Source organism: Hippoglossus hippoglossus, chromosome 1 (genome assembly GCF_009819705.1).
Source record: "Hippoglossus hippoglossus isolate fHipHip1 chromosome 1, fHipHip1.pri, whole genome shotgun sequence".
Lineage (NCBI taxonomy): Eukaryota > Metazoa > Chordata > Actinopteri > Pleuronectiformes > Pleuronectidae > Hippoglossus > Hippoglossus hippoglossus.
Window position 1 is genome coordinate 17,515,615 of NC_047151.1, and position 21,377 is coordinate 17,536,991.

At 44.6% G+C, this 21,377-nt stretch overlaps 1 protein-coding gene across 4 annotated transcripts in view; it reads right to left on the reverse strand.

Annotated features, from left to right (window-relative positions):
• Nucleotides 1-229: 229 nt before the first annotated feature.
• Nucleotides 230-21,377, reverse strand: part of dlc1 (DLC1 Rho GTPase activating protein) — an 85,863-nt gene continuing 64,715 nt past the window's right edge. For all 4 annotated transcript variants that reach the window (XM_034584077.1, XM_034584068.1, XM_034584085.1 and 1 more), the window contains 13 exons: nucleotides 17,461-17,532; nucleotides 15,850-15,931; nucleotides 14,671-14,734; nucleotides 10,124-11,802; nucleotides 9,157-9,336; nucleotides 7,314-7,473; nucleotides 6,114-6,321; nucleotides 5,269-5,485; nucleotides 4,350-4,464; nucleotides 2,817-3,032; nucleotides 1,782-1,999; nucleotides 1,498-1,671; nucleotides 230-1,383 (listed from right to left, as the gene is read on the reverse strand). In XM_034584077.1, the coding sequence (XP_034439968.1) occupies nucleotides 1,284-1,383; nucleotides 1,498-1,671; nucleotides 1,782-1,999; nucleotides 2,817-3,032; nucleotides 4,350-4,464; nucleotides 5,269-5,485; nucleotides 6,114-6,321; nucleotides 7,314-7,473; nucleotides 9,157-9,336; nucleotides 10,124-11,802; nucleotides 14,671-14,734; nucleotides 15,850-15,931; nucleotides 17,461-17,532 (3,485 nt within the window). In that variant the 3' untranslated portion in view covers nucleotides 230-1,283. The remainder of the gene's footprint in view (nucleotides 1,384-1,497; nucleotides 1,672-1,781; nucleotides 2,000-2,816; nucleotides 3,033-4,349; nucleotides 4,465-5,268; nucleotides 5,486-6,113; nucleotides 6,322-7,313; nucleotides 7,474-9,156; nucleotides 9,337-10,123; nucleotides 11,803-14,670; nucleotides 14,735-15,849; nucleotides 15,932-17,460; nucleotides 17,533-21,377) is intronic.

Genomic DNA, 21,377 nt, shown 5'->3' on the forward strand with positions numbered 1-21,377 from the left:
TGTCACAAACTCTTACCTATGGGCTCTTGATGTTGTTGTAACATCATTGAACGATTACCTCCACCAATGAGGTTATGTTTTCACCCCTGCCCCTTTGTTTGTGGGTTGGTTTGTATATTTGTGAGCACAATTATGCAAAAACTACTGTACGGATTCCCAGGAAACTCTGCAGTATGGGGTCAAGATATAAAGCATTGCATTTTGTTTTGGATCCAGATCAGGGGCTGGATCCAGGAACGTTGCAAGTCATATTCACTGATAAACCATCATTTATGGATATTGATGAAAATTAAGGGACTGATCTATATACGTGTGTGTAATTTTGTGCTTGATTGAATTAAAGTGGACTGTTTGGCCCTGGCAGAGGTTTGTGCTCTTCTTTTTGCGCCATGCGGCTTTCACATCAAATTAACAACACAATCAGACTAACTGAGTTAAATATCTTATTGAGGGAACGACTGTTTCCATATTAATAAATGAACCTTTTTTCTTCGATCACTTCTTTCCTTTTGGTGAGCCAGCCACCGCCCTCATCTGTCCCTGCTGCGACACAAAGCCACTCTGTGCTATCGGCCACCTGTTACCTCACCATATCCTGCCTATTGTCTCCACTCAGTCTGCATATTACCAGCACATTCGCATCTTTCTTCACCCATAGATTCATCAGTCAACTGAACATAATATTGTCTGCTATTCCCACTGTGCTTTACTGTGACAGGGAACGCGAAAGAGGTAACACAAGACAGACACCGACTGTGGACACAATACTGTATGTACACATTATGCTGCGACTGGAAACCAGTGCAAAGAATATGTATTTTTTTTTAAATCACGTTAATTTGCACGCACACACACACACACACACTCACACTGAATCCCCCCTGGCTTCTCAGAAGCAATAGCACCCTTTGGATAAAAGTTTGAACCTCGCATTCCTTTCATCAGCGGCATCAAATCCTTTGGCCCGGATAAATGTTTGTGTGACATGAGTCCTCTTGGCAGCTGAGCTCTAGGCTGACAGCGCCAATCAAACAGTTCAAAACTTTAGCATCGTCTGCTGTGACATGATCAGAGCAAAAAAACAAAAAAACATCCTTCACTCAAGGATCCAGGGTTTGTCCTTTACATGTGAGTATAAAGAGGTTCGGACCCCGTCTCCCTCTCTGCTAGAACGGGTGGAATGAGTCACACCGAGTCCCAGTAGGATCCAAATTATGGTCCAACAGGCCAAGGTTAAAAAAAGGCTGTTGAGGCAGTAGTTGCCCAAACTGCACACTGCTCTCTCATTTGTCCATGGGCGCCGTCAAAGAGTCACGTATCCGCACCACTTCAGCAGCACACAAGTGTCCATACAGTTTATTGTACCACTCTGGAAAACGACCCCTGAAGAGAAAAGAAAAAGGGGAAAGTTAGATCAATGTGTCATCAACATAACCATAAAAATAGGGCTTAATAAATTCCCAAATTTTGTTTTACTACTGTTAATCTTCCACTAACCTGCAGTCGATTCTGGAAATATGCGTGAGTCTGGATTTGTTGGTTCCGCTGGGCTCGATGAAGTACCGTGAGGTGAGGACATTGGCCCGGATGCCAACAACAGGCGCCCCCTCATGGTCCACAGATGTACACACAAGTGCACACGCTCCCTTTGGTAGGTCTGTTACCCACGTTCTGGTAGAAAGAGCAGAGAACGGTTCATTTAAAAACAAGACATGAATCAGAGCAGAGATACGGACAAGGCGAGTATTGGGTACAGGCGGAGAGGAGGAGGAGGAACATACCTGAGCACCACGTGGTCTCTGGTGGGATGTGGAGCCATGGTGTTCTTGACGTACTGGTAGACCTCTGTCTTCTCGTCCAGGGTCTCCACCACTCGACTCTCGAGCAGATCCTCGTCCCAGTGGCCCTGTTCCCGCAGCACCCGCGTGAGCACCTCCTCCGGACTTGCGGGCACCTCCACGGTCACCTTCCACAGCCGCAATGGAAACCCATCATGCACCTGGAAGAAGAGATGAGGCTCGGTTAATAGACTGTGATTAGTTTACAGGGAGAACGAAACAGAATGGAAGTGTAGTAAAACCAAACCAAAAGTCATTTGATTCAATAGGATGAATGTGTTGATTTTGAATTATAACAACATACTTATTTGAGTACAATGCTTTTAACCTATTGCCATTTTCCGTTTCAGTTCATGTGCTAAACTGTCTTGTGCAAGCGTTGGGAAACTTCCTGTTGGGCATCTAATCTCATCAGTCATATTCACAGAAATTAGATATCAGAATCATGCTATAATTTGAATGCAGAACAGTCAGACTGTGTTTCAAAACCTCTCTATGCCCTTTGGCCAAGTCAGCTGCTTCATTCTTCTGTCAGATGATAAAGTACACATTCACTCTCTTTGCCTTGTGACTCTCAAACTGGAGGGCAGATAACCTCCCAGACCAGACACAGGAAATGTAGGCCTGGGATAATAGTGAGGTTGCGTATGGATGTGTGTGTGTGTGTCTCTGTGTAAGTCTATGTCAGGCTGATGTCATTCTGGGATGGAGTCCAGTACCGGGATGGGAATGAGAGGCCAAGGGCCAGGCCAGTTTCACACGGACGTGTTTCTGAACAGGAAACCCTAACTGCTGGTTTTCCACTAGATATTTAGAGAAACAGGAGCGAGAGAGAGAGGGAGAGGCGAACACGAAGGAGAGCGAAGGAGAGGACAGGAAACAGCCGAAAAGAGAGTGTGTGCTTCACGACAGCTTGTTTACACACTAATGACAGATTGATGATCGGATTTTCCCCTGAAGACTAAAAGCTTCGCGTACCTTTCTGTAGGCCAGCTCGGCGTGTTCAGGCGTGGAGCAGCTGTCGTAACCTCTGAACTTGTCCTTGGCCTCTTTGAGGAGGGCGTCCAGGCCGTCTCGCAGGTACCCCCTGCAGCTGCCCTGCCCAGCCTCTTCGCTGGCAAGATCCTCCAGGCGTCGAGGCAGCAGCGCCTGCTCCACGTAGGAGTTCCTGCAGCGATTCATCTCGTCTGGGATCTGTGGGAAAAAGGAGAGGGAGGAAGATAACGATCAGAAAAATTTGTCATCATTACTTTGCCATTATGCGGAGGGAGGCCATTAGCAGATTAAGTACATGATGGACAGTTTGATTTAGTTCTATTGTCTCGTTTATGAGACCGTAAGCACCGGTGAGCATTCAATATAAGTTGTTTTGAAATTGTACTTGGTTAATTTCTGTCTACACAATATTTCCGGGTGCGGGGCGCCAGCCAAATTGATGTGAATGGGGGTCCTGAAAGTTTTTGGCAACCACAGGACCTGAAGCAGCTCTCTGCGCCCCGGACACTCCCACTTTTATTTACAGCCAATAGGCTAGGATTAAAACATTTTTTATCTAATGTGATAGGTCGACCATCGACGCCGTCTCAGGTGGTCAACAAGTTACAAGTTCTTTTGAGGAAAACTGCATCAGATTAATACATCAGTTACACAGATTGATGCCTAAAGCAAAGGATTCCTGTTTTAAAACATGTCTGTGGGCGATGATTACATTTTCTTTCCTAATAATGAAAACTTGGAGGAAAACTATTTGAAAAGGAAACAAACAACCGATTTTCCTCTCCTCGTTTGCCAAACTCATTTTCAATCTCTTCGTCTTATTTGCAGCTGGAAACTTTGGGGTTCAATTGAATCCTGACAGTATCACTGTCTGAGAAAATGATTGTCATTACATAAGAAATAGTTGGTTCACATTGAAGTTGATTACATTTCATCGGTCAGCTTCCATTTATAAAGCTCCACAAGCAAATAAAAATCTAATCAGAGGGAATAACTGAGTTTCCTTTTGGTCTGACTTGACAATAAGGAATAACAGGAAGCCAGGAAGCTCTCACACAATCTAATAACGTTTTGAACAGTAATCACACAGTGTGCAGCCTTTCAGAAATTACTATTGCATGTCAGAGAAAACGGAACTGAGCAGAGAGCCCCTCAGGTTGAATGGCATTGATTGAATTAGTTATAGTGTAGTTTGCTGATTATTTCCTGTTTATCCCATCAAGTGCTCTCCTTGAGGACACATTTAACCACTGGAGGAGATGGATTCATGGGTTTGTGACTTCTGAGGCACTGTGCTGTATTTCTATGTTTCCGCACAACATGAAGTTAAGTCCTGTTCTGTCCACCGAGGTGACGATTAATCTTTCAGCAATAACAACTTATTCTGCTGAAATCTGTATCAACAAACCCACTGATCTCATTTGCGTTTACATTTCAAGCTCACTTTAACCTTCAATGTGAGGACTTTGCTGCGTCAGAATACACATTCCATTCCTTTGCTTTTTATCCACTAACCCGGAAGAGTTTCCTGCACTCCTGGATCATGTGTGCCAGACCGTGCGTGGCGGCCAGGTTCTCGTTTAGGTCTCTCTGGTCCGGCTTTCCCAGCATTTGCTTCCGGTTCATCACCCTTCGCCCAGAGAGGAGGGAAAGAAGATTAGCAGGCGAATCCATCATAGAGACAGTGGGTGGAAGAAAAAGCCAATTGGGGTTGAGGATGAAAGAAAAGGTGTCTTGCACTGTGCACCTGATGAACCCTGCTCCTGCTGCGCCAAAGGTGGAACAATACACATTTCTTAATTAGCTAAAGATGTTTATGTAACCTCTCTATTTTTCTTCTGTCTCTCCCCCTTCCTCTCTTCATGCACTTTGTTCTCTTCCTTTTCTTCTCTGTCTTATATTTACAGTATCCTGCTCTTTTGTTTCTTTGGAGCGGCTCTTTCCTGTTTTCAGAATGTACAGTATATCACATGTTATGTAAGCTGCTAACACGGTAACTGTGTCAGTGAAGGTATCGAAAACAAAGTAACTCGAATGGCACTCAGTAGAGGGCATACTCCCACCAAGGCCCAACAGTCCCCATAAATTCAATTAAATAAAAGCTGCACCAAATTTCACACACTCATAGATTTCTGATTTCAGTTCAGATTCCTTTCAGTGCCTGAATTATTCCCCCGGGCAATAAGTGAAAATGTCAGAACACGCCCTCATCTCGCAATATTAAAGAAAGTGAAAATAAATCCTGGATCTGCCAACAAAATGTAATGAGTTCTTCCCTGACCCTCTCCCTACACTACGTTTTGTGGAAATCTGTTAAGTTGATTTGTGTGATCTTGCTTTGAAACAAATGGACAGGGGTGAAAACGTAACCTCCTTGGCGGAGGTAATAATATGAAATCGAGCTGGTTACAGCGGCGCACAGTCTGACACTCACCTTGGCGAGGAGCTCTCCTTGCGGCGCAGGGTGTTGAGGTGGAAGAGGGACGGCGCCAGACAAACAGCCAGGTTGGTGGGAGTCATCTGGTTCTCGGACACGCTGGCTGTCACGTCGCTCAGCAGACATAGCAGAGTCCGGAGCGCCTCGCGGTTCTCGTCAGGCAGCAACAGCACGGCGGCGCGAGCTGCTTGCAGACGGAGCTCTTTGGGCATGTCTGCAGAGGAGAAATGAAGGATGTTAGAATATTTAATATGGAAAAAAGAGTAATTACAGCTGTCATGCTACATCATATCATCAGCTTTAGGGTCCGCTGGTTAAATCAGGAATGAGTTTGAGTATGGTCTCCCCTCACCTGCCAGGAATGAGTTATTATAGGATCTTTGTCAAACTAAGAGCGTTATATAAGCCTACGTGTGTGTGTGTGTGTGTGTGTGTGTGTGTGTGTGTGTGTGTGTGTGTGTGTGTGTGTGTGTGTGTGTGTGTGTGTGTGTGCATGTGAAATGCATGCTTCATACTTCATGCACAGGCCTGGTTTTTGTTTTACCTTATATAAACAGTTACGGGTGCAGCTATATTACAATCATCATATACCAGAACCCGTGAGTGTGCCCATGCAGGCAGTGAGTCACAGAGTGATGAGCCAATAACAGGGTTTATACATCCCATCATACCACAGGTATTTCCTGCACTCATCTTGTTTGTTTTCTTTTTACTGTTTCACAAATTCTTGCTCCATGACAGTGAAGCATCTGCAGCTCGAAAACAATACACCCAGATCTATCCCTGAGCACAGTCCTCTTACAGATGTGGCTGTTTGTACTTTTCAGTGTCTGGATTCTTACACTGATAGATCTGGAGGAAGGTCTCCGACAGTTTGCTCGTGAGCAGGGGCTCTGGCAAATCTCTGAAGTACTGTTTCAGCATGTCTGCAACATCGTAAGCCGACTGGCCCTCGTAGCTGACTCCTCCCCCGTCGGCTCCACTCGCCTCGTTCATTTGGCGCAGAGCTTGGATTCGAGATTTGACCCCCGATTTCCTGAAAAGACCCACCTGGACAAAGAGAGACAAGGACAAAGACGAGTTACATCACAAATACATAAAAAGACGCTTGATAAGTGGGCTATGAATTTGAATTTCCTTATCAGTCTCTGTTGTACCAAGAATCTTTGATCTCATCACTAGGGGATATAAAATTAGATTCATGTGCCCGTCTTCTAAAGCTGCAGGTTGTTATCGCCGAAAAATAACAGTCTGGTCTTATCCCCAAATCCTGTGCTTACAGTCAATATGGTTACATCACAACAGATCGTGTTGACTGTTTTTATGAGAAGCTCCCATGACACCCAGTGAGCATTATTGTGCTGAACGTTGAGTGGGACCTCATCAGTGGCCTTTTAAGGCTCTATGAAAGGGCACTGTTAGGGAGGGAAAGAGAAAAAGGTCACTTGCTTGTTCCGCCTGAATATTTTCCATGAGCTTTCACCACTTCCAAACAGAGGCGCCTTGTCCTGCCTCGAAATGAACACCATCGCTCTCTCTACTGTTTTGCCCTCCATTAATAGATATTTTCTGCTCGTTCCCCCTTTTCGCTCCCTTGCAAATATACACACACGCCGTGAGATAAATCTTTCGCACCGTCTGTGGATTAAACAGACAGACACAGGTGACCTAACAGCTGCACACTTTGACTCTCCACAGGCCTCCATACTTCAGCTTATGTGTGACAGCGAGGAGAGAAAAGGGGGAAAAGCCCGAAACCGTATACACACACTGACTAACTGCACCATCTTATGTAAAAAAAAAAAAGTCCAATCGTTGATGAATATTTGGCTGATTGCAGATATCCTAAAATACAGATGTTATGTAACAGGGGCACCTTGAAGAAAAGATTCTTTCTGTTGAACTGTGGAAATTGAAAACGGTGCTTTCAGCTAAATTACAGGCTGGCAGGCATTTTGACATTATGTACACATGCAATTAAAGTATAAGCAGAGGTTTATGTGTACATGAGTCCAAATGCGTGCATCTGATTTGAGTCTTACCTGATCCAGGCACTGGCTGCGCAAATAGCGCATGGCCTGCTGGATCCCCTGAGGGAGGGGCTGGCCTGTCCGCTGGACGATGACTTGCAGTGGCACACCAAACACATTCCTGTCTTTGTAGTCGCGCACCTTGATCCGCTTCATAAACTTTGGCACAGCCCTACAACAAACACACACATACACAAGTATCTCATTAATATATGCAATACAGGATATTGACATGGGTCTTGATGTGTAAATTGAATTGATTGAATACTGATTATTGATGTGGATCAATAAGACAAAGAAGTGATGCAGGCTTTGAATGGTACAATAAGGGAGAATTTGATTTGAGTCAGTAAACACTCATTTAAACTTTTGACTCACAACCTCAGACATGTTTCAAATACAGTAGTTGTTAGTTCAGATGTCAAAACGTCTGTGGCACAAATTACAGTACATCTAGTCTGACTGTGTGTGTGTGTTTTATGAAACCAGGCGGCTGCAGAAGCCTGTCTCCAGGTTTATGAGAGGGGGTGGATAAACAGGGGGAGAGGAGAGTAGAGGAGGGGTGGGATGCATGTTTGGCTGTCGAAAGGGGCGGATCCCACCGCTTTACACATCCGCACCAAGTGTCTGCCTCACTATTTGTCACCCTGTGTGTGTGTGTGTGTGTGTGGGGATGCGCACGTCGGGTGCGAGTAAACAGCAAGTCTATTACCACAAACCCAGAGTTGAAACATGCAACTCGGACTGTTTCACAGGAATGCACCCACAGATTTATGGCTGTGGTTCTATGTGCATGGGTGCGAGTGTGTTTAGCAGAGAGACGCTATGTGCGACGCCGGACAAGCTCGTCTTTGTGAGAGCCGTTCACAAGACTCACACAGCTTCTCAGAACCACAGTTTGGGAAAAATGGAAAAGGAGCGTATTATGATCCCGGAATTCTGATTATGTGTGGGCCTCCAGCGGCCAACAAGTGGCCTCTGTATTTCAATCAACCACAGCCTGTTATAAGTTAGAACAAATTCTATTCCTGTCTTGAGACGACCTTAGGTAGAAATGATCAGATTTTTGACTTTTTCTCGTCTGACATTTTAAAACGCTGTACAAATTCAGATTCGGGGTCACTGTTTTTTCACAAACTGTTTAACACTGACATTTTAAATGAAGAATGTCCTGTTATATGGTTGCAAGGATATTTGCTCTGCTTTTTGTTCTGGGCTTCTCTATTAAATGACCTATATAAGGGAATTTTAGCCAGTATTTGAGTAAAAAATGCAGGAATCCAGATAAAAAGCGAAAGTAGAAATGTCTGGAGTAAATACAAAATCTCTAAAACAGATACAGAAACAAATAGGATATTGTTGGTCATTACATAATGACGAGCATCATATAAATATGAGGTGAGACAAATACTAAATAAGTGGTAGAGAGACGATATTGGTGAGGTGATAATTGCTGAGAGCAGATCTTTCCAGCCTCCAGCTCTTGTAACGCAATGCGTGTGAACGGCCATTATTGCCCCGTTGAGAAAAAGACAATGTACGCCCCTTCCCAGCAATTACTGGGCTGGGAAAAGAATGTGAAACCCAACCTCTGTGGACAGCCTTCACCACACTATACAACAACCTGCAGATGGAAGGGATTGGGAGAGCGGTGGCATGGAGGGGTAGTAATTGGCTTACTGAATGGATAAATTCAAGGGCATCAAGGGCATCACTTATGAGGAACAATTGGCGAAGCGCAAAATGTATTTTACATTAAAAACAATCTTGAAAATCAGTGTATGTGCAAAGAAATCTCAGAACATAGTGTTTATTTCCCTTATATAAGCCTTCCATTTTCCTCCGGTCCACTCACCAGCTGAAGCCGTGTTTGTTTGTCGGGGTATGTTTCTCCAGCAGAGCGGTGAGCTGCAGCAGGGAGAGCTTCTGGAGCAGGTTCATCTGTAACACAGACTGGCAGCTAATCTGGAGCTGGGCGGAGGCCAGACTGGGCCGATGGGAGTTCTGGAAGCTTGGCCAGCGGAGTTTCTGAGGCCTGGAGATCGAAGAGAGAGAAGGAGATCGCACAAATTGAGACTTGAAGAAGAGGAATGTTGATTGAAGAAGAGCAGTGTAACTCCTGGGATCTGCATCATCAGCTTAACTGTACACATAAATTCAGAGAATAACACATGGCCAGACAAAGTATTTGTAGTTGTATGTGCCAAGAGATCAGTTTAGGGATTAGAGGGATTTATGTACACATCAATCAAGAGATTGTCTAAAAGACTAAAAACCCACACACCCCCCGTGAATGTAATTTGGTCTGTGGATTCCTGAAGGAACAGAAACAGTTCCCGTGGAGACTAAGCGTCATTCCAGAGTATTTCAGCAACATTACGTAAGGAAAGACATCTCAGCGTGTCCCCCTGTTTATCCTTTGCTGTCACTTTCTATGGAAAACGCCTCTTGTTGGTATTTCTATTGTTTTGTAGAGCTTTTAGTGCACGAAGGTGAAGTTTGGCAGGAACTTTAACAGACAGACGGAGAGCAGCTGTCTGGGTGACTCTCTCCTAAAGAATCAGTTAATCTAGATAACAGAGCTAGGTACAAAAGTTTTGATTGGATCTACTTTCTACAAAAGAAATAGTTCCTATGACACAAATTGAATATTATTTTGCAATGCTATGAGCACCATGTTTAAAACTGTGGAATGCCCCAGGCAAAAGTTGCAGAGTAATAAAATAAACCAGAACAACGTGCATTGGTGGATACTATCAGATTTATGTGATAAAATGTTATTTTGAGCAAACTGCCTTGATTACTAAAAAATCTTCACTGACCTGCTGCTTCGAGTTAGAGATGCTCCAACACCAGAATCTCTTCTTTCTCTCATCCCCTCCTCTCCATCGCCCAGCGGGTTTCCTGTGCTGTCTTGGTCGCTTCCGTTCTCCGTCTCTTCCAGTCGGTTTTGCAAAGGAGAAGACGGGCATGGGGAGGCAGAGTCTAGTGCTGAGTCCGAGTCTCCTTCCTCCTCTTCATCTTCCTCCTCTTCCTCCTCTTCCCCGGCCCCAGCCTCTGACCAGGCGTTAAAGCGCTGCAGGCCGCTGGCATGTTGTAGCGCCTCCACCAGTTTCTGTTCATCCCCTTCTTCCTCCTCTCCCTCCTCCTCTCTCTCAGTGTAGGGAACGTTGTCGTAAAAACTGAGCCGGCTGTCGACAGAGCCCAAAGAGCCACGATGCTGGCGCCTACTTTGTCGTCCCCTGAGAACCACAGAGTTTCCATTATCATTCCCATTGTTATTGCGTGAACTCCCGTCTTGCAGGGCTTTGGGGAAAGTCCCAGGCTTGTGACCTTCTGGTAAGTAGAAGAAGACCATGCCCTCTTCCTCCTCCTCCTCCTCCTCCTCCTCTTCCTCCACTTGTCTGATATTTTCACGAACACTGCAGTTGTTCCTGCGGTTCTGCTCGTCAACCGTCATCCCATTGCTAGCTTGGCATGGGATGGGTGTGGTAGATTTGGATGGGGGTGTCGGCTGGCGATCTGAAGCTGGTTGGTGAATGCTGAATGGATCAAACCCCTCCAAATACATCCCTCCTCTCTTACTGGAGCCAGCTGCTGTGCTGTGGCTGCGAGCGCGAGTCACAGGGCTTGGCGTGCTCACTGCACTGCCACTGCTGGCTTCTGATTGGCTGCTCCCTGTACTCCCAGTGCTGCCGTTGCTGGTCTGAGTGGAGTAGGAGACAGAGCGATTCCGGTTAAGTGTCATCGTCTGAGTGGGACTGCGGTGATTGAGGTTCTGGTTGAGGTTGATACTGGAGATGTCCACACAGTTGAGCCTCCTCAACTTGTCATCATCTAGACCCTCTTTGATGACAGGGCCACTGATCTCAATCTTCCCTACACCGGTGCTCGCCTTCTTCTTCCTCTTGGATGAGGTGCCGCTGCGCAGGCGTAGACTCTCCATCCTCTTTAGGAAGCTCTTAGCTCGTGAGCGTGTGCTTTTGTCACTTCCTCCTCCTCTGTCGAGACTCCCTCCGAGTCCTCCCATCCCCGTTTTCATATCAAATGTGAAATTTCCCAGTGTCTCCAGGGGTGATGGGGGCAACCCATCAGACAAAGAGTCTTCATTGGCGCATCCTGACCCGCCTGTTCCTGATGAAGAGCACATGCTGGCTACAGAGCTGGCACGAGTGGCACCAGCAGGTACAGCCTCATTCACCGAGGTGGGGCCCTGGCCTTTCTCTTCTCCTCTTCCTCCACTCCCGCTACTGTGGATGGAGCCCACTTCAGGCTGCTCACTGAGGTCGGTCAGCACACTCTCCGAACTGTTGGCTTCACGTAGGGTGAGCTTGCCCTTCTGGGATACTTGGTCCATAGGGAATGATGGTGCCTGTGTGGCATCTGTGGACAGTGAGGAAAAAACCTCCAGCTCCTCCATGCGGGACCAGCGCTTGCTGTCCCTCTGGAAGGTCCAGCGACCACTGATGGCACACGGTTCGTCCTCATCAGAGTCCTCACTCTGGAAAAGGGAAAAGGAGGGGATAAAGAGGACGGAGAAAAAGAAATAGCAAGAAGAAGAGGAAAAAAGAAAGGAGAATATTATGCACTGCTATATTTTCCATTTATTTTCCCACATTCCTCACCTTGATCCAGGAAACTTTCTGGAGTTATGGAATAGTTTTAATTGTAAAATAACTGAATATGTTGATACGGAAATGGTTGTCAAATGCCTTCACAACCAAGGAACCGTTGCACAAGAAAACTTGAATAAGGACTTTTGTTTTGCATGACATGATTTTAAACTGGGGTTAAGTATACGACTTGATCGTGGCCAGTTCGTAAACACGTCTCAGTCACTTCCTGACAACAGAGACAACACATACAAAAAAACAAAAGAGCAAAGTAGCCACTACCGCGTCACATATAGCCCACATGCACCTTCCCAAAATGTACACACCTCCCCCAGTTTGGTTAATCTGTCTCAGGCCCTGGAGGGTGTTCAGGAAATTCCATTATGACCCCCATAGCTCTCGATGCAGCCGGCCAGACTGGGGTCACCCCCCCCCCCCCCCCCCCCCACCACCACCACCCTGCCCACAGTCTTTAAACCCTATCTCTGTATGTATGTATGTATATATCCACACATTGAGTGTGAGGCATTGTCACTGATAGAGAGCTACAGTTAATCCATGATAGTGATATCCAACCTCTGTCTCAGACAGACACACACACAAACACACATGTTTGTACTTCTATCTTAGTGAGGACACTCATTGACATAATGAATTCACTAGCCCCTTACCCTAACCTTAACCATCCAAACTAAATGCCTAACCCTAACCTAAACCTAATTCTAACCCTTATACTAAAACCCAGTCTTAACCCTCAAACAGCCCAAATGTGAGGACCGGTCAAAACGTCCTCACATTCCAAAAATGTCCTCACTCTGTAGGGTCTTAAAACGGTCCTCACGAAGATATAAGTACAGGAACACACACACTGGGCTGTTAGACTCCTGAAGAGGCTTCTTCACAGTTACTGACCACACTGGAGAACTACAGCCCATAAAACCCGACCACAGGCCACATTTTGACCACCCCCTTCTCTCCACCTTTCTAAATCTCTGCCTACTACTAACAAAACTTTCTTCTATCTTTCAAAATACAAACTGAATTGAGAGAGGCTGTTGAGCAACCATCAGAGGACAGGAAATTAGCACTTTGAGCGAAGAATTCCGATTGAAAAAATGTTCAAATCCACAAAATCCATGTTCCACTCTTTGTGTGCCAAAGTTCCATTTCCACTGCTCAAATGCATCATTATTTATATGTTTTGTGGTGGAAAATGATGTAATTTCACAAAGAAGCAAACAGTGTGATCTAACCCTGCTACACACAGGGCTTTTGTTGAAGGCAAAGATTTAAAGAGGCCAATTGTATTTTGGTGACATTTTGGACACCAGTGTGGCTCTTTACTCCAGTTATGCCAGTTGGAATGTGAGATAACGATACTGTGCTTTTTTGTTGTTCATTGAGACGACTGACATTTATCAACTTATCTTATCCTCAAACCATCAAACCACCATTTAGCAATCACTGCAACGGTTTGAACGTCACAAGGAGTCTGCAGAATGACAACTATTTATAATCACAATAAGACAGATAGAACCGAAAGAATGACAGACAGGGAAATTGAGATCTGAGAGAGAGGGAATGTTAAGACACGAGGAGATCAATGCATTCCTAAGCTGTCTAAGGGTGAAGGGGAGGGGTGATCGTGGCAAAAAATCTCTTTGACTGCTCTACTCTTCTCTGTTGACTCCTGAAATGAAAGGTGACACAGAGAGGGTCATCCTAATGAATACCACCACACACGGAACAAGGATGTGACTCTGTAGCGCTTCAGACAATTAAGGTTATTTGTGAGAAAAGGAGCATTTTTTTGCACAAAGTGACAGTGTATTAATGATAGACAGATTATTCAGTTGATCGATTAATGGGTCAATATCTGGCATTATGAGATAATCGATGTCAGCTTTTGCCTGCACTCATGGGGCAGATGAGCGAAAAATATGTACATTTAAGTGAAATCTTTTTGAGTGCAGATCTATTTAACCGAAAGAAACTATTCACAGTTTTTTCTACTATTTTGTTTTGCATTCAGATGACTAATACATCAGCGTTAAGCAAATGTTGAATTAGGTTCTGCAATTTAGGGTAAATTTATGTATGTAAAAGATGTAAAAATAAGTACAACATAATATCTGCATTATACATTGGCCTTTGTGGCCTCTGCTCTCTAAATGTTGGCCACCGAAAAACCCAAATTGGTCGCTGACACAGGGGTGTATGTTCCAGTTTGCTTGAAACGTGTAAAACTGGAATATTCCAAGAATTATCTGTTTTTCAAGATGATAAACAGCTGGTTTCCTTATGAGAGAAATCTAAGAGTGTAATTTTTGAGGGAGTCAACTGCACACACTCACAAACCATGACGAACCTGATCAAAGACATAAGGTGGTTCATTCTGCAAAAGCGCTACAAACGCAGCTCACTAATTCCCTTTATGGTGAGCCACAAGTATGAGGAAGTATTTGAGAAAGAAGGGGAGCATGCCTCGAGTAGGGGGAGGTCCTAGTGAATGCAACCCCTTCATTTAGACATTAAAGCTATCCTCCTTCCCCCTAGGCTCCGCACAGCCCACTTGATATAGAAATAAACCCAACAGGTGCCTTCTCATTAAACTAGATGAGAGAAAACACAGGTTTGCCCTGTGGCCAGGAGTGAACTGACAGTTGAGGTGAGGAAATGCAATTGTGGTTAAGGAGACGTGCAAAAAGGGGCTTTTCAGGAAGGAGTGGAGGTCATGTGTATGCATGTGCACTTACTCGTTTTCGTTGTGGCGATATCTCCAGTCTCATCAGAGCACACTTGTTGAGGGTGTTCAGCCTCCTGTGCAAACACAAAAGCGGTTACATTTAAAACAGGCGTTAAAATAATCAAGCTCCCTGTTTTTCCTTGAAAAACAAACCTCTCATCGACAAGAGGATGTGGAATCGAAGAAAGGATGAAACAAGATGAGAAAGAGAAGAAGGGGAGGAGAGAGACAGAGGGGGAGTTTGGGTGCAGCCAGGCTGGCTAATGAGCTGCTGAAGGATAATCCTCACATGAGCGGGAAGAGAATGAGAGGGACGCGGAAAAGGAGAGCGAGAGCACGGAGAATTAAATCTGCCGGAGTGGCGACGAAAGCTTTGGGAGGGGGGCAGAAAGCTTATCCCCCCCAGCCACCTGGAGAAGGGGAGCGAGGGTGGTGGTGGGGTCCACCCTCTGGAGAGCTGTTAGAGCAGATCATGTAACAATGGAGAGATGAAGGGATGGGAGCCGATGGGAGTGTTGGGGAAGTGGGGAGGGGGTGAGAGGCTGCCAAGAGAGGAGACACTGAGATGATAGCTTCCAGATGTATGGAGGGACACCTGCTGTGGTTTATTACTGAGAGTTGGAATTTGGTGATGGAGCCAACTCCATTAAGAAGCTATTAACATCCTCCTCACATGCTAATTATTAAGGTGAAAGCACCAACTACAATGCAAATCCAGTCTTCTCCAGTGTTCCTTTACTTTTCTTGCCCTTAAACTCTTTTTCCTAAAACACCACACAAATAAAGCTCTGAAACCATTTACTCCCTAGTTGTGGTTATAGTCGAGCATTGCGTGACTGTAAGATCTCGCGGCGCAAAGTAGAACTGAGATATTGCGCTTGCAGGGATGATACAAGAGACTGTAATGACTGAGGTAAACCCTATCAGCCACAGAGAAAGAACAAAATAAAGAGAGACGGTATGGTCACAGAAAAGGAACAGATACAGCGCATGGCTCCAGGGTTCTTATCGTGTCATTCTTTTATCTCATCGCCAACTTCTCAAAAGTATGTGTCCTTTTGAAGTCGGGCCCTCATGGCTTCATTTGGAGGAAAACGAGATAGTGAAGAAAGGAAGGAGGGGGGAAGAATAGGAATGGGGGTGCATGAGAAAGAGAAAGTGCATTGTGAAAGGGTTTGGTGTGTCTCACCTGCAGAGAGCCTCAATCGCATCCCGATCGAGGAAGTCATGGTCTCTCGTGACAGAGGAGATGTCAATGGGGAACAGGGCATCTGAAAAGAAGAGAGAGAGAGAGTCAGACTAGCGTCGGCAGCCAGGGTGCTCAGATAGAACTTAAGATACAACCCCTATAGTCTCAAAAAACACCCACCCACCCACTCATACGCCCACCAGGACCTTCCGTCCCACCTATTGCCCCCCTCCATACAGCCGCGATGAAAAGCTAAAAGAGGAAGTAGCATCTTAGCCGACCAAACAAACACAGCTGCAGCTTTCAGAGCTGGCAGGCAGGGGGGATGTGGAGCACAGAGGGACAGAACAGGGGATTGATTGAAGAATGACAATAGGTGCTCCACCACCGCTCAGAGGTCCCACTTCCTTTTCTACTTCTCCTTCTTTCTCTCTAGTCCACCTCATTAACAGGATCACTTATTGACTGGGTCGCATTATTACTGAAGTGTCGCTTATCCTGTTAAGAGCCGTATTCTGGTGGAGAGATGGATGGACAGATACTACAATATTGTCAGGAATGTGATGGCCCAACCCAAAACAGGACTCTTCTTCATTTAAATCCTCGGGGGGACTTTGATGATAACGAAATGCTGCTCAGGGGAGACCAGCAACTTTACTCTACTGTACTGATTCAGGCCTATCAGTCTGCTTATCTTTAGTGGGGCAATAACGTTGACAGCAGAGACAATAGAGATTGTCCCACGGATACGAGGGAAGGAAAAATGTGTCATGCAATGGCACAAGTTCCTTCTCGATTGGAGACGGCTGCAAGATGCTGCAAAATCTGCACAGTGATTGATCGTGGTTTGCACTTTTGTGTTGCTGTATGAAAAACAGCCTCATCACCTGTGCAGAGACACAATGAACTTCCTGTTCGAATAGGAAACCTTTCACAGTTAAGTGGCAACAAGCAATGAGCTGTTGACAATGGTAGTTTAGTCCTGCTGTCATCGTCCTGTAGTTATGTAAGGGCAGCTGGTATGCTCATGGTATGCCTTAGTGTCTATATGGAGTGTAAAGAATGCTTGATGTATTTTGATGAGTGAGTATTTAAAACTCGGGCAGAGCGTTCTTTCTCCACCATTTGCCGATGTAAGAGTAACTTGATTTATGTTTGTTTTAACAAGCTAGTAAAGACCTCTGGTCACAATAGAGTTACTACATAAGTTACATTATCGTTAATGTTTGGAATATACTAATGTGTGCTTAGGTTCGCTGTGGCTTTAGTTCAGAGTAGAGTAAATCGACAGTGCTGAGAAATAATACACCAATTACTCCTCTGGAATGTATGTGGTGTGTGTGCATGCACAGGCACAAGTGTGAATTAAATACTTTGTGTGCCTGACAAAGGATACAGTGGTTTTTTTAGCTAAACATTATCAGCTGTTGACTACCAAAGGGGTGTGGATTCACAATTAAGAATTTTTTTTAATTGCGAAAGTTGGTGTGGCAAAATAGTAACCTGAAGTCACAGCATGTAAGCTGGAAAATCTGTCTGATTATGCCATGATTCTCCATCTAACTGGTTTTCCCATAGCAATGAGCTCTGGTCCTTAATAGGGGGTCTTACCTTCGTAAAGCTGGGCGTACTGTGGGAACCCTGCGGCCCGGAGCCAGGTACAGGCCTCTTTGGCTTCGATCTCTGCGGATGAGACAAAGTGGAGCATTACAAAGCTGTGGGAAACACTTCAACCCTTCAGACATAGAATAAAGTAAATGTTTACTACACACACATAGAAGCCTACAGAAAAAAAATCCCAACTATACACACATTAACCAAACCTAAGTAAGATTAATGACGTACTCTGATACAAAGGCCTCTTCTCACCTTTTAAAAGAGACATCATTTGAGGTTGTTCTCCAAAACTCCGCAAGCAGCTTATCAAATGCAAACCCTTTGACCCTTTTAGCTATCTCACACTTGGTCACTCTCCTCTCACATGCTTCTAAAGCTTGAGCTCAAACCATCATTCGTGCAAATTGTGTTAACCCCCTCACACGCCCCGAGTGTGTGCCACTTAAGCTCTTTATCGAGGTACGGCAGAGGTTTTCGTTGTTCACACAGAGCTCTCCAGCAGAAAAGGATCGCTTTTTACCATATGACACAACAGTTCCCATAATAATTAATGTGTTACTATGTGACTTATTGTAAACATATTTTTCTGTATTTGTCTTTTCCTTTAACATTTAGTTAATTTATTACATAGGATATTTTATGGTTTTATTGTTCAACCAGCCTATATTCTTCATGAAGCCAATTAACACAATATGCTAATCCAATGTTATTACCTTCTGTTAGTGTTTGAATGCAGGGTTGTGTTTCATGGGAAGGTCATCTCAGACTTTTTGTCCACAAGTGCTTTTGCCACAGTCGAACATGTTCACAACACTCCAACACAACAAACTCTTCCATGTCCCTCTTTAAACACGAGGTGTGACATTTGGGCTTGTTATGCTAAGTACTTCGCCTGAATGTTGGTGTCCGCTGTGTGTCAGAGGAGCCATGCGGATGTCTCCCAATTATCTGTGAAAGCCCTTTAGATGACATATGCCAAATGGTCACCCACACCCCAGTGTCCTCAATTGCTCCATCACCCCTAGAGCCAGCAGTCTGACGACAGAAGACAGACAGAGACATGTCTCCAGGCCTGGGGGCGCTGACTTTACAATGTCTTCTTTAACAGAATGACACCAAGTACAAATGTTGCACAAGCTTGAGAAAAACTTGTAAACAAAACCAGTGGAACAAAGGCAGGAAAGGACACTGGTAAACCATGGATGAAAGTGACGACATGTAGACTGACTGCAAAATACCAGCCGATCCCATTGACAAGTTTGTGAAGGCTTAAGTTCAGATAAGACAGTAAAAGTTTCAAATACTACAATACACAATCAGACATTATGTCTCTTACACTTTTAATAAAAGGTGCTATATTTGGTGTATGTATATATATATATATATATAGTGTGTGATGGAGCATATAGTAACCACCAGTAAAGTGAAGCAGAGGAGATTCTTTTATATTCAAAGGCCCAGTTTTGCAGTTCCAACTCATTTCAAGGCTGAATTACATCAATGAATTGCTTCTTTGTATTTAAGCTGAAGCTCAAGAACACAAGCATAAAAGAAAAACAGAACTCGACTTAACCGAACAGCTGAAGGCTTTATAGTATTTTGGTCCATGTGGAAGTAATACAGAGATAAATGGGTTATAAATAAATCTGACATTACCAATGTGAAATTGACTTCATATGGACAAAAGATAAAGTACTGCCAGACAGGTCAGAAAAGACAACTGCAGAAAAGGTTGTGGGCTCAACAATACTGTATATGAGCATTTACATACTGACAACAAGCCTAGACGGCAGACAAACCCACGAACAACAAGGTGTGACACAACGAAGCAAGGGTCTCCCCTCTGCTACTGCAGGGGGCTAAGGACCCGCTGAAAGAACTAGCGACATCAGCATGAACCCAAGTGTAAAATAACACATTAACGTGTATGTTGCAACACAAAAGTTGGTTCTATTTTTACACATGGATAAGAACTGGCACGTCTCCGACACCAAGTCTGTGTATTGAGCCTTGTATTTCTGGAGGGCACCCAGAGGAAAGTAGAAACAGAGGGCTTATTAAAACAACATTCGTGAAAGCAGGCGCTGTGTGATTCTTGTGTTTGCTTGTGTGTGTGCACAAGCAAGTCTGTGTGTGCTTGCAACCAACCTCATGTTTAAAGACAAACCATTCAGAAGACAGTAAAGCTATTGAAATGCAAAGTAGACATACAGACACATGGTTAGCTTTCCACCCCCAACACCATCACGAAAAAAAAAGGGCAAGGGGATCCAATAAGTGCCTTTAGAGGGAAGATATCCAGTGACACACCCCACTGGTCAAATCTACTTTAAAGTGACATAAAGTGGACACTGTGCCGAGGGAATAAAATAATGACAAAAGGTGAATCAGACTGAATGATATTTGTCACTGCACCATATTGTGTCTCTGTTAATTCACAGAGGGAAGCTAGAAAAAATGTCTATCTTTTGTTTGGCTGGAGGAAGTGGACAGGGGCTAGAGGGACAAACAACCCAACAACAGAGACACAACACATATACATCTGGAATCAAACACAGTTGGCTCAACAAAGCAATAAAAGAATATCCCAGGCATTCCGGTCATAAAAATGTCCTCCAACAACACTCCGCCCAATCCTTCGATAACTTGAGATTAATGAGGGTGTTTAATTTTTTTCTCCTCCCCACTGTCCACCCTCATTCCTCAGCCCTCGCCAGGGAACTACCTCACTTCCTCTTCCTGCTTCCCTCGCAGGAAGAGAGCCGAGCGGTGGCGGCCGACCACCCGGCTGTAAGGCCCTGCCTTCGTTTGTTCCTGGCCAGATAATAGGCGGGGGAGGCAGCCAAGACAAACATTGGCTCTTGTGATTGTGTGTACTTACCAAAAGTCCTCAAAGCCACACCACACCGATGACTTACAGCAAACACGTATCACTTAAATATGACTTTTCTTTTCCTAACAGTAACCCTCGAGTAGAAAAGGGAAGTTGAACACCTTGATAACCGTCTACATGTGGCGGGTTCTCTGAAGTACAACAGATTACAACATGACTTCAAGGTCAACTACAGCACTGAAAATACTAAATGTTTCAGCAAACTAATTATACTGCATTTGACCACATATTCCCTTATGTGCAGGATCATTTCTGGAACAACACACTCTGGACACATTACTCTTCATGTTTAGATTTCACATAGAAGCAACATGAGAATAATTACAATAAGTTCAGATATATGTAGGTAGTCTAAAATAAACACTCAGTCAGCCTTTTGTCATTTCAACCCCAGTGACAGGAAAACCATACGCTGACATCACCATTACTTAACTGCAATTAGTGACCTTCGGTCAGGAAATCAACCAAACCTTTTTCCTACTTGGCCATCACTAGTTGCGTTTCTGGCTAGGAGACATTCAGATAGACAAACAAACAGGTGGGTAGATCATTAAGTGAATCAGACCAGACCATAACTCCTGGTCCTGCTTTGGGAGCCACACAGGATGTCTGAAACACGTCCGTCAGGCGGAATAAGGGTGAACCTCACCAGCACAATTTAATCTGAATGTATTACTTTTACATGGACGTAAGTGCAGAGGAATCCACGGTTGGAATGAAAAAGTTGTGCATTATCTCTGGCTGGTATGAATGAGAAAAGTCAACACATTGAGACACACTGCTTGTCAGTGGGAAAGAAAGATGAGAGCAACTACATAGATAACATGACTAATAAGAGCCAAGCTGATGCTAATAAACATTTCACATGGATCACGAGTGGCTTCTCTCCGAACCTTTGTCCAGATGAACTGGTGAGTCGCCAATCAGGGTTAGGCTTCACCCACTGGCGGGCAGTTTTTGACTTCTAAAATTATCCATGATGGCGGTTCTTTGCTTTCCCTTCTCCTGCCCTCACCCT